The following is a 16,723-nucleotide window of genomic DNA, read 5'->3' on the forward strand; positions in this document are numbered from 1 at the left end:
CCGCAACAATATCCTTGCTTCCCAACTTTTTACCTGGAACATGCAAAGTGTCCAAAATATGATTTACCAAAATCACCTTTTTTAGTACATTTTGGATTTTCATTTTGTTCTTGTGCTGGATGTCTGCACTGTTCACGTATACTTTAACCCATTGTGTCCTGGAGCGACATGTACGCTGCATTAAGGTTCTTGAGATTTGAGCTGTTTCATTTAAAATGTGGGTATGTTAGAGCTGAATGAGCGCATTCTAGTGCAAAATGAAGATTCTAGCTTTTAAATGTAACTTATCTCATGTTTTTATGTGCTTCAGAGGCTGAGATATTAAGGTTTTAATAGGCAGAGGGCACCTTTTCCCAAAAAGGGCTTAGGTTAAAATGGGTTAAACAAAAGCTTCTAACTGCAGGTGTATAACTTATTCAAGTTAAATTTTTTTGTAAAGCTTAACTAGTCAATTCATAATAATCCTTTATCGCTTGGCCTTTGTTGTGTTGGATATTTCAACTTTTCTTAAATGCTTGGAAGGAAATCTGTTTGTCTTTTTAATGTACCTTTTGTGTTGTTTCTCAGGCCACTATAGCAGCAGCAATTACAGAGAAATCTCCATTTGCCACTCCGATGGGCAGGAAGGACGAGGCTAACCTGGCCAAAGCAGCGCTAGCGGTGGCTAACTCTGATCACCTCACCATGTACAAGGCATACCTGGGGTAAGATTTCTCAATGACGTCAAAGTAGTTCTGTTTTGAAGCGAAGCAGATTTGAATGTGTACCGGATTCAGGCAGAAAACAGAAGAAAAGAATGACATGGATATTTTTGTCTGTGCCACCAGATGCGATGTATATCTGCTTTGAATGCATTTAATCAAAGGTGTCTGACATTTCCTTATGCCATTAGTTACCACAAATATGCCAATTCCAACTGGATAGTGAGAGAGTAGTTGGATCTCAAATGGCGCACTTGTGCACTTCGGGCACTATGTTTCAGTGCGTAACTAATACGGCAAATGCACTGAAACATGAACACTAAAGTGCACAAGTGCACCATTTGAGAAAGTGACAGGAAATGAGTTGGAGAGAGATGGGGATTGGCAAACGACCTCTGATCAGACATTAAAGGAGCAGTCCACCCTTTTTTGATTTTCACATATTTGCAGTATTTCCAAGCATTATTTATTCATGAATGTGCGTATCATTTTCTTCTCAGTGTTTTCAGTACTTAGATTGGTGATAGCATTGTGATAGCATTGTGCTAGTGATAGCATTGTGCTAGTTGTTACTAAACTAGTTCGGTTGAAACTGACAGGCCTGCGTTAGACATCAGCGCGGCAGAAGGTGGGAGGCATTTTGTAAGATCTGCAAGATGACAATATTAACATAACCTGAATGGGTGTGAAAGGCCTGCTAAACATGATTTCATAAATTCCATGATGACTGTTTGAGATTAGCTGTTGGTAATCAATACTTAAAAATCGCCTCGGGCTTCGTGATGGGTGATGCATCTGTAAACTAATGCAATCGGAACTGAGCCCAAGTGTACTGGGAGTTGCAAGCGGTGGAAAATCTGTGCGTTTAAATTGTAACATGAATCGGGCGAGTAGCAGAATATACACGAGAAAATGTCCAAATCGCTAACCCCTTGTGCATCGGTTGCCCCGTGTCACGTGAAATGTTTGTAAGTGGACTTATCTACAGGCATTCACCACAAGGTGCACTGCTGGTTCTTGCTCCCCCTGAGAACGCCTCATGCTGCCATCTATGTGAGCTGGGGGGCTTTCGCTCAGGCTAGGGAAATAAACTCCCAAACGAGCAGTCACACCTTTTTAACCCTTTTGACACCACAGGTGTTTCTCTCATATAGTAAAGTGCACTGTCACTCCTCTATTATTTAAGATTTTTGAAACATACCTAATTTTGAAATTATTTTTTGTAGGACTTGGGTTAGTAATATTTTAATCTAATGGGCTAATAATACTGGGTTGTTGTTCTGTAGAACTACAAAGTGTGTGTGTGGGTGTAGATTTGGCTTGGAAAGAGGTGAGGACATTAATAAGGTTAATGGCTCAGGTATGTTGTTTCTGCATTATATATATTTGTGAAAAAGTGGTGGAGACAAGCTAGGTTGACCTCAAAAGTGGTATGGACATGCCCCTACAATCCACACCTAAAATTATGTGTAGGAGTGTGCGTGCGTGCGTGCGTGCGTGCGTGCGTGGGCGCCGGTGTGGGTTTGGTTTGGAAAGTGGTGGGGACATTAATAAGGTTAATGGCCAAGGTATGCTATTTTTGCATTGTATTTGTGAAAGTGGTGGGGACAAGCTAGGTTTACCTCAAAAGTGGTATGGACATGCCCCTACCATCCACACCTAAAATTGTGTGTGTGTGTGTGTGTGTGTGTGTGTGTGTGCGTGTGTGTGTGTGTGTGTGTGTGTGTGTGTGTGTGTGTGTGTGTGTGTGTGTGTGTGTGTGTGTGTGTGTGTGTGTGTGTGTGTGTGTGTGTGTGTGTTTGTGTGTGTGGGCGGATTCCGCGCAGCAATGAAAATTCTCCTGCACCATACAGAAACTTCTTTAACAGTTTATGACAAATGTCTGGCGCAGAAATTGACTAGGGAGCAGATACCCTGTACAGATACCCTGCATTAACTTGTACTGATGCACTCAATGATTACCTTGTTAAACTATAAAAAAACATTATTAATTCATGTAATTAATAGGCTTTGGAAAGGTATTTCATTTCTTTACTCAGTTTAAGCTCGATGTCGTAGTGGTAGTTGAAAAAAAATTGGAGGTAGTAAAAAGGTAGTAAATTCAATTTAGGAATATCTGTAGGCACCCTGTATTGTTAAACTAGGCAATGCAAACACAGAGACGAAAAATCCTATGTATTCTCATATTTTACTGGGACTTAAAGGGACACTGTGTGAGATTTTTAGTTGTTTATTTACAGAATTCATGCTGCCCATTCACTAATGTTACCTTTTTCATAAATACTTACCACCACCATCAAATTCTAAGTGTTCATTATGACTGGAAAGATTGCACTTTTCATACACGAAAAGGGGGATCTTCCCCATGGTCCGCCATTTTTAGCTGCAAAAATAACTCTACTTGGACCATACTAGAAAATATTTCTTTACTACTTAGTAAACTTTCATGTAAAGATCAAATTTGGCAATAGGCAGCCCAGTTTCAATGAGCAGCATAGTTGCAGTACATTTTTTGTCCATTTCCTGCACAGTGTCCCTTTAACTACATACAGTTGAGGACGATATTATTAGCCCCCCTCCTGAAATTAGACATATCTCTTCATTGATCATTGAGAATGATCATTATTAATACATGTGTGTTATTCTGGAAACAAATACACCATGGAGATAGTATCCAATAAGTTAAATTTGGACTTTTCCATTTTCACAATGAGTTTAAACAAAAAAGTGTAAAAATGGCAAGGACAAAATTATTAGCCCCCTTATCATTAATAGTCAATACAGTGCCATTTATGAACAAAAATTGACACCAGGCACTTTGATTAGTTGTTAACTATGTTGGCACATGTCCTACCAGGGATTTTGGCCCATTTTTTTCATCGCAAATAGTTAAGCTGGTCCAAATTGCATGGATGTTGAGGATGGACATTCATTTTCAGCACTCTTCAAATACTATCTAAAGGATTGGGGTCTGAACCACTCCATGACCATGGTTTTAGTATCCTTGAAGAACATTTGAACTATTTTGGATGCAAGTTTTGGGTTATTATCTTATTGAAAGATCCAGTGAAGATCTTAGCTCCCTCTATGAGCATATTTTTGCAAGGTCACTTTCCACATTCTATCATAGTTTTCAGTTTTTATGGTGCCGTACACCCAAACAAGGTTTCCTGTGGCTGAGGCTGCCACAGAATGATGCATCCACCACCATGTTTAATTGTGCAAACCATCTTATAACGATTCAAGGCCTATCCCTTTCTTCACCTGACAGAAGCAGAATTCATGCATCAAAGCAGGTGCAATTGAATATCATCAGATGAAAGCAGAGACGTTAAAAACTCATTTTTGACTTTCAAATGTTCACAGGCAAAGCTCAATAACACTCTGATATGCACTGCCTTTAGTAAAGGGGTTCTTCTGTGATGATGGCCACAAAGCCCAATATGATGACAAGTCCTAACAACTGTCTTTCTTGGAGGGGGAAAAATATCCAGGTGAGGCCAGGTCAATAACAATCATCTAGGCAGGTGTCCAATGCTTCTTTGGTCTAATGAGGCTAAGCAGTTTCCACAGTTACACATAGTGGTGGGGCATCAAGTTCAGTCTGTTATTCAGCCTCAGACACAGGGAGTCTGGGTCTGAATCTGGATTGCTGGGTCTTCCAACAACATTGTAACCAAAAGCATACATTTAGATTAGTTCAGAGGTTCTTCAAGGACACTAAAACCATGATATTGGAATCACCCGCTCATAGTCCAGTCCTCAATCCCACTGAGAGTCTGTGGTTAATGTCTATGCTCAGCATCCATGCGATTTGGACCAGCTAGAACACTTTGCAGTGAAGAAATGGGCCAAAATCCCTAGTGGGGCATGTGCCAACCTAGGTAGCAACTTATCAGAGCCTGTTGTCAGTTTTGGTTCATAAATGGCGCCATATTGACTATTTATGATCAGGGGGCTAATAATTTTGTCCTTGTCATTTTTGCCCTTTTTTGTTTAAACTCATCGTAACAATAGAAAAATCCAAATTCAACTCATTGAACATTATCTCCATCAGTGTATTTGTTTCCAGAATAACAGAAACGGTTAATAATGGTCATTCTTACTGAGAAATCAAGAGAAAGGTCTAATTTCAGGAGGGGGGCTAATAATATCGTCCTCAACTGTATGAGCAATTTCTTGAAATTAGGGGGACTGTTCCTTTAAACCAGTTCCCCAAATTTATAGTGGGGCGGTGGGGCACTTTGCTTTGCCCGCTGAGCCGCGGTAGCCCCCGCAATGCAGATGTTTGAAGAGCAAGGAAGTTATAGCACGGCATACCACGCCATTTCCATTTTAGTATCAACACAACACACTTACTACACAAGATGAATGTATGGGAATATACACTATTGGCTCATGCATATGGCAAGGTATTTCCCCATGCATATGGCAAGGTATTTCCCCAAATACTTGAGGGAGGAGAAGAACAAGGAAGGAGCTCACTCCCTGGAGTGCACTGCAAAAAGCCACAAGTGAAGAAATACGAGCAAGAATACAAGTGACTGCATAGTTTCACAAGGGTTGTGAAAGGAGATCTGGAGAAACCCTGTGCGCTCTTGTACTGTTAGTTTCCCAATGCAGTGTACACACACACACACACACACACACACACACACACACACACACACACACACACACACACACACACACACACACACACACACACACACACACACGCACACACATATCGTTTGATTTCTTTATTTTGGGTAACCAACAAAACAGGGCCCCGAACAATCTTAAAGTAGCAATGATGTGTCCTCTACATACAGTAAATAGTACAAAACATTCCAGTCTCTTACTCCACTAAAAGGAAGCAGAATGACAGGGTGTATAGTCAAATGTTCCATCAAGCAGCTTCCTTGGCGGAGGTCTGCGCTCTCTGAGTGTTTCTAGTTATCTGTCAGTAATTGTTCAGCCACAAACCAAAAATTAAACCGGAACCGAGATACATGTACTGATGACGTTATCAATTCGCAGGTACATTGTGGTGAAAATTCTCTTGGGGTCTGGCACATTGTTATTAGAGACACAAATGTTTTTTTTTTCTCTCATGTCTTTCTCCTTAGATGGAAACAAGCGTGCAGTGAAGGAACCCGAACGGCCATGTCCTACTGCAGAAAGAACTTCCTGAACCACACCGCCCTTGTAACCATTGAGGTAATTCTCTGTTTTTAAAAGGATTTTTCGACTTTATTTGATAGGACAGTGTGAGAGGTGGACAGGAAGCGAATTGGGAGAGAGACGGGGAGGGGTTGACAAAGGACCCGGGCCGGGAATCAAACCCGGGTCAGCTGCATGGCTGCATGGCGAGTGCCCTACCGGTTGGCCACGGCAGGGCTCCATTGAGGTAATTCTCATGGGCGACGATGTGATCACTGTTAAGAAAGCTTTAGCCGGGTGATTCTCACGAAGCTAAAAAAAACAATGGCAATGACTTTTTAATGGTTAAATATGACAGGGATTCTTTTGATAATATACATGACTGAAGAGCGAGACGTGTACTTTCTGGCACACTAGTTCATTTTAAGAAATATTATTTTTATTTTCCACTTTTTATGCATTTTATAGGCAAATTCTCATTACCGAAATGTGTCCCGACCAAAATTTCTGGTCTTTGAATGAGGGTAAAACATAATAAAAACTTTAAAAATACAGAAATGACACTACAAGAGCGTTAGTCTATGTCCGAAGTTTCATTAAGTGTTCCTTGTTGGCAATTTAAATAATGAACACTAATGAATATTTCAAGAAAAGATCGTGTCCCCAAGTTTTTCTTCTCATTACCGCAATATATTTCAGAACTACAATTAAAAGCCATCAGAATTTCAATATGAGCTGAAACTACCTCCAATTCATCTGTACTAACAGGAGATTCAAGATTGCTACATGATTAGTCAGCCTTATTGTTTGTGCCTGTACAATGTCACAATTTGTCTCAAAAATATGCAAATACGACAAAAGTGGTTCTCATTACCGAAATCAGTCAATATTTCGAAATGAAAAAGATTTTTTCATTTTAAACTTGCTTGGTAATAGGGTATTCCTTTTCAGAATTCAACAATGGTCATGAATTAGCTATGTCATAATTAATGAAGTTACAGTTAGCATTATTGTGCTGAGCCATCTCATTACCGCAATACACATTCTCATTACCGCAATGTTTTAAGTACCTTTCGGTAATGAGGATTGTCAATTTCGGTAATGAGACTCTATGGTGATTTACATTTAGAATATATTTTCATGACATATATGTATTTCGCTTTTTATTTATGTACATTTTTAAACATGCAACTGCAACCTTAAATAGAAATTATATTTTTGCAGTATAAATATTGTCACTATGTCACTTAATTATAGTTAAAGCACTTGATGGAAGTGTTAAGTGAAATTGCATCCATTTCAGGTTGAAATATGCAATTGAATCGATATTCGATATACAATATTGTAAGTAAACAAAGCAAAAGTAAATGCCTAACATAAACAATAGTTCCTTCAACTAATGGGGGTTGTCTGTAAAAGTGATCATCTCCATATACATTACATAGGCTAAATTCAGTGGTCATATAGGTGTTGTTCATAGACCATTTTTCTGTTCTCATCCTTTCTGGCTAATGTTGTGGTAACATTTACATTTTGTCCCACCCTTGGAAGAACAATAACTTAATCGACTATGGGCCAGAAACCCTGTTGTGAGAGTTAATTGAGAGTAGCAAGTCACAACTTAATTCTTGCTCACATGCCAACCCATGAATCAATATTCTGGCTGTTTCCACCCTCGAAATGTGGTCTTTTGATGCAAAAAATGGTCAAATTGCCTAGTGATGTCACCCAATGCAAAGGCAATTGCAAACAACGAAGCCAGCACTCGCAGTGAAGTTGTCAGATTGCGTAGATGGCAAAAAGGGAAAAAGTTGGGAGACAAAATCGACTCACTTCAAGTCTATGTGCTTTTCCAGAAATTGACAGTTTTTTTGCTTCCTGTGTTTGGTTGTCATACCCTCATTTGTAGTGGGTTTGAGTATTTATCCTTTTTTACTAACTTGACTTCCTTCCAAAATCTTTGTGGTGTCACAAAAGGCTTGGCATTTGAAATAGCAATGAATAGGCCTTTTTAGCGAATTCAGTGTGAAGCAATTTTTAGAATATTTCAATCAAAACTAGTAAGAAAAATCATTTGGAGGAATGCTGTAGTTGCCTTTACACTTTCCCAAATTAGAAACTGCTTATGCATGTTGTTTGCAACTTTTAGCAAGGTTTCAGGCCCCATACTCCGATCCTTTAGCCATGCTCAAACACCCATGTACCCATCTTTTAGTCATGCTGTGGGTTCTTGATGTCCTGGGTAAGTGGAGAGGCAACTGGATCAAAACAGCCTCCAAATGCACTTTGCACTAATTTAGCTGAAAATGCCCATTCACAGCAATTCAAAATTCCAAGTCTATTGTGCCACCCGTTGACAAGTACCAAACATGCTAGAAAATGACAAGGAAGTTAAGGTAATGCAATGGAACAATACTGCAAGAGAACAACATTTTAATTCTGTTTCATGCACCCTATACTATTATGGGCATGTCTGATATTGTCCTGAAAACCAAACATTTTTTCTTTTTCAAAAATGCGAGTGAAGTGAAAGCCCACTTGGGAAACTACAACTCCCATTGTCATTGTGATCCAGCACTCCACAGCACACACATGAACACTGCACACAAAAGAATGGCATTTATGCCTCATCCCCAATAGCACCTGAATGGGAGCAGTACTATGATCAGGGTACCTCAGTCATGGAGGAGGATGGGGGAGATCACTGGTTAATTACTCCCTCCACCAACCTGACGGGTCGGGAATCGGGAGTCTGATGATGACGTAACCCATGACTGCCATTGATGTGCAATGTGCAACACAAGCAGTTAGTGGTGTTCAGTGATATTTCATAACACATAACGTTCATTGTGAATTCCAGCTTTGGTCCGGACAGCATTATGGTGATACTGTACCGAAAATGTACCGAACTGTGACCCTAAAACCAAGGTGTACCGAACCCACATACCATACAAGCTACTCTAGTCATCTCTTGTTCCTTCTACTACCTACTTCCTAGTTGCCGGTGCGTGCTGAGTCAGAAAAAAAGTCCAGTGCACGACCTTGCACTGCGACATGATTTTCCTCATGACAGATTTAGATTTCTGGTCCACTATAGATTTTTGGCTGGAGAGATAAGTGGTGAGTTGTGATGTCATTCAGGGTGGGGATGAGGAGTGGGATGTATGCGCTTCATTGGGGTCATCAGGTGGCTACCCTCCGGTGTTTTGATGATGGACTAACTTTAAATTCAGAGTGCACCCCATGGCCTTCACCCCCTATACTATGATGTTACTTTGGTGCCCAGGAGGGCCCTCACCTCTTCACCTACTGCAGGGGTGGGGAACCTTTTTCATTCGAGGGGCCTCTTCAAATTTATCTGAGGATTTCCCCCTGCACATTAGGCCTATATTGAAGGCAGCCACCTTTAAAACAGACCCCACCTTCTCTAGTCCCCCTGAATATAACTTAATTGTATTGCAAATGTTGATTCCTTTACAAAATATGTCATATTTCATGTGAAGCTGCATAACATTGATTTTATATCGGGGGCCTGATTAAACGGCCTCAAATGGCCCTCGAGACAGGTTCCCCACCCCTGACCTATGGTCTTTTATGGTCTTTGGCTGGGTCAAGTCTTGAATCCCAATATCCTTCAGTAGCTTAATGAATGGTTTTATATAGAATATATTTATCATCTTATTAGGTGTCATTTGATTAGTTCTGCCCTGGAGACTCTGTCATTGTGCTAATAATAATAACAAATCACATCACTTACTAATATTAGGCTTTAGTTCAATTTATTCCTCCTTATTCTCATTACCGAAAACTCATTCTCATTACCGAAATGTATCCCTCATTACCGAAATGAGCACTTAATTGTAAAAAAAAAGTACTAAAGGAAAACTGTATTCATATATATTTTTTATGAACACAGTAGCTTTCATGTTTCTTTCACTTCAATATATTTTTGGACCGAAATTGTAGGTTTTCACTGATTTATTCTAAAATTAAAGAGGAAAACAAATGATCCTATTGCGGTAATGAGGTAAAATGGTAAAATTCTTAAACTACAATAATAAGGAAAAAAACTTTTTTGAGTGTTTTATGTAGCCCCTAGTACAACTATCAATATTCAATGAACAAAACTGCAAGAACAATTAAGTTTCCTAATACATTTCATGAAAGACAAAAATTGCGGTAATGAGCATTTTAGCAGACATGGACTTTTAAAACGTTAAAAAAATTGTTTTAAATAGTTGTCAGGAAAGTTGATATTATTGTGCTTAGTAACTGTACACTTTAATGTAACCGATTCAAAAAGAAATTCAATCAAAAAAGCATTTTGAAAAAATGGTTGTCAAAACAACTTTGTTGCGCGTTTCGTGAGAATCACCCACCCACGTCTGGCACAGGTCAAGTCAAAGCCTTCACCAGCTGGTTGCAAAACCAATGAATCAGTGAGATGACCTTATAAGCATGACTCATTTTGCTCATTTGGTATTTTGCAAGATGTGGTTTCGATACCAAACCCCATGTCTGAATTTCCATTGTCCACAAGCAGCCCAAAAATGTCTGATACTTTTGAAAAGTATCTTTGTGCTTTTTATGCCATTATTTGATAGTGACATAAAGAAATGACAGGAAATAGTTGGACGAGAGATGGGGGAGAATAGAGATATGACCTCAGGCTGGAATCAAACCTGGGTCCCAAGCATGACGGTACAGTGCCTTAGTCGTTTGGGATACGACCAAGGCCAAAATGTCTGATACTCTTAAGACTGTTCCTGAAAACCACAACCGCAAAACATTTTCCCTTGTGAATCTCAACACTGTGTGAACCTTATCGCCGTCCATACTCCATGTCGGCACTGTGTGACCCTTATCTCTATCCGTACTCTTTAGGACGTGAAACAGGAACTGATGCGCATGGTGGAGCAGGCCGGCTTCTCCTCCTCCAAGTCTCGCGGTGGTGGGCGTCCTCAGGACAAGTCCGAGGGGCCCCTGTCCAGGAGGGAGGTGTCTCTGCTGAACGCGGTGCTGACGGCCGGCCTGTACGACAGCGTGGGCCGTATCCTGTACACGCCCTCCGTCGACCTGGAGGACCGGGCCAAATGCCAGGCGGAGACGCCGCAGGGCAAAGCCACCGTGCACCCCTCCTCCGTCAACCGCAACCTGCAGACACACGGCTGGCTCCTCTACCAGGAGAAGGTGAGTCGCTAGACAGACAGTACATTACATTACAGTACATTACATTACAGTACATTACATTACAGTACATTACAGTACATTACATTACAGTACATTAGATTACATTACATTACAATACATTACAGTACATTACATTAGATTACAATACATTACAGTACATTACATTACATTGGGCAGATGCTTTTTAACCAAAGCGACTTACAATCGAGTACATAATCATAGCCAACATCACTAGCAGATAAGAAGTGCACAGAAAATGTACAGAACAAAAAGTGCAGATGCAATAGGGGGTTAGTGTGGGTTTTTTTGTACACACATGCATATCATGTCAAGAGTCTGGCCTGGGACTCGGTCAGCTCAAGCATTAGTGTTGTACATGGTCACAAAAGAGGAGAGATCTTGCCCCTGCCTTGATGCAACTTCAAAGATTTGTATCTCTGCTATTCTGCTATCCTCTGTACGCTTGCCCTCTGCTTTGTCCTTATTTATTTTGTGAACTACATCAAACTGCAACTGTGTATGACAAGCTTTACAGATACACGTGCCTTACCTGTATGATGATTACAATAATAAACACTATTTTACATATACAGAGATGGTAATAATATGAAATAGAAATGTGTTGTAGAATTTGATCAAATTGTGTTGGTTGTGCACATTGTACTACAAGGGTTAATCATTATTTTTATCCACAAATATTATAATTACTTTCAATACATGCACATGTTGAAATCGTAACATGTGAATACAGTTACCATTCAATAAACAGAGGTCCATACTACGTAGGAAACATTTTGTCATGTTTTAAAAAATATATATATATACTTTTAGGGGGGTTTGTACCCTTATTGAGAGAATACAGGTGAACACATTGGACATGAAAGTAATCAGAAAGTGAGATATTGGGTAGGGTTGGGAAATGGCCCAGGCTGGATTTGAACCTGCGTCCCCATGGACAGGTTACCCATTCAGGGTACCGCAGCACATGCTTACACAGTCATGCTTGCATTGTGTGTTGTGTTGTGTTTTTTTCTTTTTTTAAAATGAAAGTCACAGCTTAGTGTTATCTTCTTCCTTGTTTACCCTTAGTCAGATCAGTCAGATTATCTTGACTCGGAGAGGATGTTTTCTCTTTATGCTGAGTAACAACACAGCCTTGTTCTCCTCTCGTGTGGGTTACTTCCAGGTCAAGTACACCAAGGTGTTTCTCCGGGACACCACCCTCATCTCCCCCTTCCCCATGCTACTGTTCGGAGGGGACATCACTGTCCAGCACCGCGAGAGACTCGTCTCAGTGGACGGCTGGATACACTTCCAGGTCTGTGAATCACACTTGCATATCATCAAGGGTATCACCAAACATGCATTTACAAACAGTCAAAGTGGCTAATAACTTCTCTTTTCCACCAGCCAAACTGAATTTTCAGTTGCATTACAGCCCTGCGTGTCATACGCTACAAATCAACATGGGTCAATTCCGGAAGTCACTCACTCAGTGACAGACTGACTGACTTGCAGAGTTGACCTAAGTTGACTGACTGTAGAGTTGAAAATATTTTCCCCTTGCGCCCAGTATTGCCATATATGTCCGACAGAAGTTCTTGCACTGCAAGGATAGCAAGATGACTCACTGTTGATATGACTACTTGATCCTCCTATCAACAAAGATCTGATCTGTTTTGTTATTTTTCCCCTTGAAAGCCTTCATTTCCCCACTCTGAACTTCCTGATACTGATGTCTAGTGTAGTGTTTCTTTTATGTTCTCAAAAACTCATAGTGGTGGTTCGATAATGGTACAAATCAAAATGAAAGGGCCCAGACAGCTTAAAACACAGTGGTACGTGACTGTGTGCTATATTCTGTAAAAAAAATTTTTTAAACACAATTTGGAGGGCTGACTTTTGACACAACTAGGACTTACTGTCCTTTTATGCCTTTATGTATTCATCACTACCCATACTAAAATAGTCAGTCAAACTGTTATAAAACTCTAATTTGGTTGGTCTGGCTTGATGCATGTGCTATGGTGAATATTCTCTCAGAGATGTAGAAAGAAGTGAATTTATAATTACAATATTGGTACATGATATTACATAGTTGTGACACCAGTTGTTCCACTGTACATAATTTGGGTTTTACTTGTCTTTTATTTCTGTGTTCTACACCTCTGTGTCCAGTTTGATTATCACACAGCGTATTCATAGTTAATGAGGTGGTTATTGATGTTGCAGTAGTGTTGATGTGTGAATGAGTCCTTTGCTTATTTTTGCTGGTGATACTAACACACACACACACACACACACACACACACACACACACACACACACCCTTCCCCTTGACCTTTTCACAGGCCCCGGTGAGAATTGGTGTCATCTTCAAGCACTTGCGTTGCCTCATCGACTCCCTACTGGAGAAGAAACTGCAAAACCCCAAGATGAATCTGGAAGGTACCCCTGCCCTGAGACACTGCACACACTCCTCCTCCTTCTTCCTCCTCTTTCTTCTTCGCCATAGAAATGAAACCACTCCTTCACTCATCAATTCTCCCTTTTTTCCTTCAACCTGCCTATTTTAAATGGCAATGTTTTTTTTAAAAAACTTGTAAAATATTTTTTCCTAACTTTTTTTTTTTGCACTCTCCGAGCAGGGAAGCTTTTCATTGCAAATGAATTCTGGAATTCACGTACACATAACAATAAATATAATGTATCTTCATCTTCTGTTTCCGTCAATCTCATAACAATTATGTATAAATCGCATTTTGCGCAGTTACAAACAATAATCAGATTCTATTTTATTCTTTGTTGGTTTTCATCACATTCCAAGCATCTAATTTGCCTCAGAGGAAATGCTGCTGTTTATGTGTTGAAGCCGGTAATTGATAGATCTCTCTCTCTCTCTCTCTCTCTCTCTCTCTCTCTCAGATGAGAAGACGATACACATGATTACAGACCTGATCAAGAGTGAGCACATGACATGATCCAGAAATGATGCCAGTCAAAGCCTTCACCTCATATGAGTAAATCCTTACATACAGTATGACTGACTGATCAGTGGATTGGATCATTGTATTATTGACTGATGCCATTTTAGATTATCTGACATTATGGATTGTTAAATTGTATGGTGTGGCAGACCTCAGGAGGTCTGTGTGGGAGAAATGACTGTGTCATGATGATTTATTATCTACAGAAAGACAATGTCTCACCAGCTACGTAGGCCTTGTTTTCTTGTTTTGTTTTACTCCTCTGCCAAATGGGAATAAAACAATTTTAACAATTCAACAGTCTTCTTTTTTGGTTTTGTGGTGTGTGTGTGTGTGGTGTAGGCCTATGTATGTAGCTGCCTTCTAACTGTGTTTGTGGTTGAGGAGCCCATTCAGTGTCCTGGGATGCTGCAAACCCACAACCCATACAGTGCATGAATCATTTCAAACAATGTGTTCTTACCGTAAATCAGAAATGTTTTTTAAGTAGGCTTCACATAAAACGATTAAATGAAAATCCACACTGTTGTATTGTCATTTTATACACAACTGAAATTGGATTGTATTACATGTATAGTTCAAGATTTTTTAAAGTGCACATTTTGGTCCATAATTGGATGTATACCAGAGTTGTATAGTAACAAAGTATAAGTACTTAAGTACTACAATCCAAAACCTGTACTTGATTGGAGTATTATTTTTTCCTATTTCTTCCACTTTTACTTCACTACATATTTATATTTTTTTATGTATTGAAGTAACTAGTTTATGAAAAGTAAAGCCTGAGTAAAATAACCTTGGGGCAGTGGTTAGCCTGTTTATATTAGAGTCCTTTGCCTTTAGGAGAATGATGCATCTGGGCTATTCTATTAGAATGTTTACCATTAGGCTCAACTTACACAACAGGGACTTTTGTACTTGTACTTTTACTTTCAGAACTAATGTAGTAATGTTTAAATACTTCTTGTACTGTACTTCCAGTAATTGAATAGCAGTTTCTCAATCACTTGTACTTTTACTTTCAGTACTCGAGAAGCACTTTTAAAACACATCTGTCACAGGGGTGACTAGGACAAGTGGGGGAGGGAACAAAAAAATGAACTTGTTTCTCGTGGGGACATTTGTAGTGACGGACAGCTGAATGTAAACAGAGGACTGGGACTAGTTGGATTGTTTTTATTTAGTGCGCAGCCTTTTAATTGTGGGACAATGGGATGCAGGTGACTGGCGGCAAAGAGAGGGAAGATGATTGGTGCGAACTGGACAGGTGAGGGTTTTTAATGACTGATGTGAAACAGAGCGACAGACTGGACGGGGGGAGAGAAGACGCCGACAAGTGAGAGAAGTTACAGAGGGCTCCGGAGAGGTGGCTGCGGCCGAGCAGCTGTGCAGGAGGGGGCCGTGGGGAGGCTCTACCGGTAGCCGGACAGAACCAAGAAAGCAGCGGTGAGGTGCGCGAAGATGATCCTATGGATCCGGACGACGGAGGCCTGTGGCGTGACCGGTGAAGTGTTGGCATACTGCCCGATGGTGCGCGCCTCGAGCGCAGGCCTGATTCAACGCGTTGGAAACTCCGGAGGGGTGAAAGGACGTTCACCCCTCAATGAGTTAAGTAACCGATTCGTACCTCAAATGCACTGGGTTCTGTGACCTCCCATTGAAGCCCCGCTCCCGGAATGCACAGGCTGCGCCGGGCCACTAGTCTCCTCCTCGCTCTCGTGCTCTCTCTCTCTCTCTCTCTCTCTCTCTCTCTCTCTCTCTCTCGGCCTTCCACTGGGCTAGTGAATACAGTGTGAGAGTAAATTCACTATAGTACCTACACCCTCCACGCTAGTGTGGATGGCTGCTCATTTAAGCTCACGGTGTGTTTTGTACTGGTTTTGCCAAGTAGCCTAACTAGACCCGATTGCAGTGCATTTACAACTTTGAAGTGTGACGTATTATTCACGTGTGTTGAGCAGCGCATCCATACTTGTGCGGAGCGCCAGTAGTTTTGCACTTAAACAACTAAAAGTAAACAGTCTGTATTGGCCGACTCGAACCAGAAACACTGGCTGGTAACTCCTCCCTCTGTTCCCCCAGCTACACCGACGCGACGAGAGGAAGAAGCCTCATCCACCTCCAGTCTGCCCTCCCTCTCCAACGACCACCCCTGCTCACCTGACCGAAAGGACTGATGGGACAGAGCCCCTCCTGGGCGAAAAAGACTGTTATGGACAATCGAGCCCTCGGGGCACACAGGACTGGGTTAGGGTAAAGAAAATAAACACTTGTGACTAAAACTCATCCCTTGTCTCCTCGCATGTGTTGTTGTGTACAGTGTTCTCCTCAGGGTGGTAGTTGGTTAAATGGGGGCGCCGTCCAAAAATACGTGCGTCCCCTACCTGTGACACATCTACTTGCAATACATTTTGAATACCTTAGTACTTCAGCTTGAGTATGGAATTAGAAGAGCTGTTCTACTTCTACTCAAGTGAGTTTCTTGATTTAGTACTTGTATTTCTACTCCACTCCTCCAGTCCAGTAGGCTAGGCCTACAATACATCACTGATGTATACATTTCCTTGCGGTGTACTCCATGTGTGAATGGAAAAATTACCATACATTTGATTAAACTATGCTATTTACATGTCACCATAACATATGGCATGTTGGAAAACGTTGTGTTCAATATGGCAACCTTGCTTAGTAACAGGTGGG

The 16,723-nt window shown here is 40.8% G+C and overlaps 1 protein-coding gene across 1 annotated transcript in view; it reads left to right on the plus strand.

Moving 5' to 3' along the window:
- dhx29 (DEAH (Asp-Glu-Ala-His) box polypeptide 29) overlaps window positions 1-14,321 on the plus strand; it is a 32,315-nt gene extending 17,994 nt beyond the window's left edge. The window contains exons 24-29 of the mRNA XM_063210154.1: window positions 568-704; window positions 5,813-5,903; window positions 10,731-11,036; window positions 12,223-12,354; window positions 13,388-13,484; window positions 13,962-14,321. Of these exons, the coding sequence (XP_063066224.1) occupies window positions 568-704; window positions 5,813-5,903; window positions 10,731-11,036; window positions 12,223-12,354; window positions 13,388-13,484; window positions 13,962-14,017 (819 nt within the window). The 3' untranslated portion in view covers window positions 14,018-14,321. The remainder of the gene's footprint in view (window positions 1-567; window positions 705-5,812; window positions 5,904-10,730; window positions 11,037-12,222; window positions 12,355-13,387; window positions 13,485-13,961) is intronic.
- The last annotated feature ends 2,402 nt before the right edge of the window (window positions 14,322-16,723 follow it).

The sequence above is a fragment of the Engraulis encrasicolus genome, chromosome 11 (genome assembly GCF_034702125.1).
Source record: "Engraulis encrasicolus isolate BLACKSEA-1 chromosome 11, IST_EnEncr_1.0, whole genome shotgun sequence".
NCBI classification, from domain to species: Eukaryota; Metazoa; Chordata; class Actinopteri; order Clupeiformes; family Engraulidae; genus Engraulis; species Engraulis encrasicolus.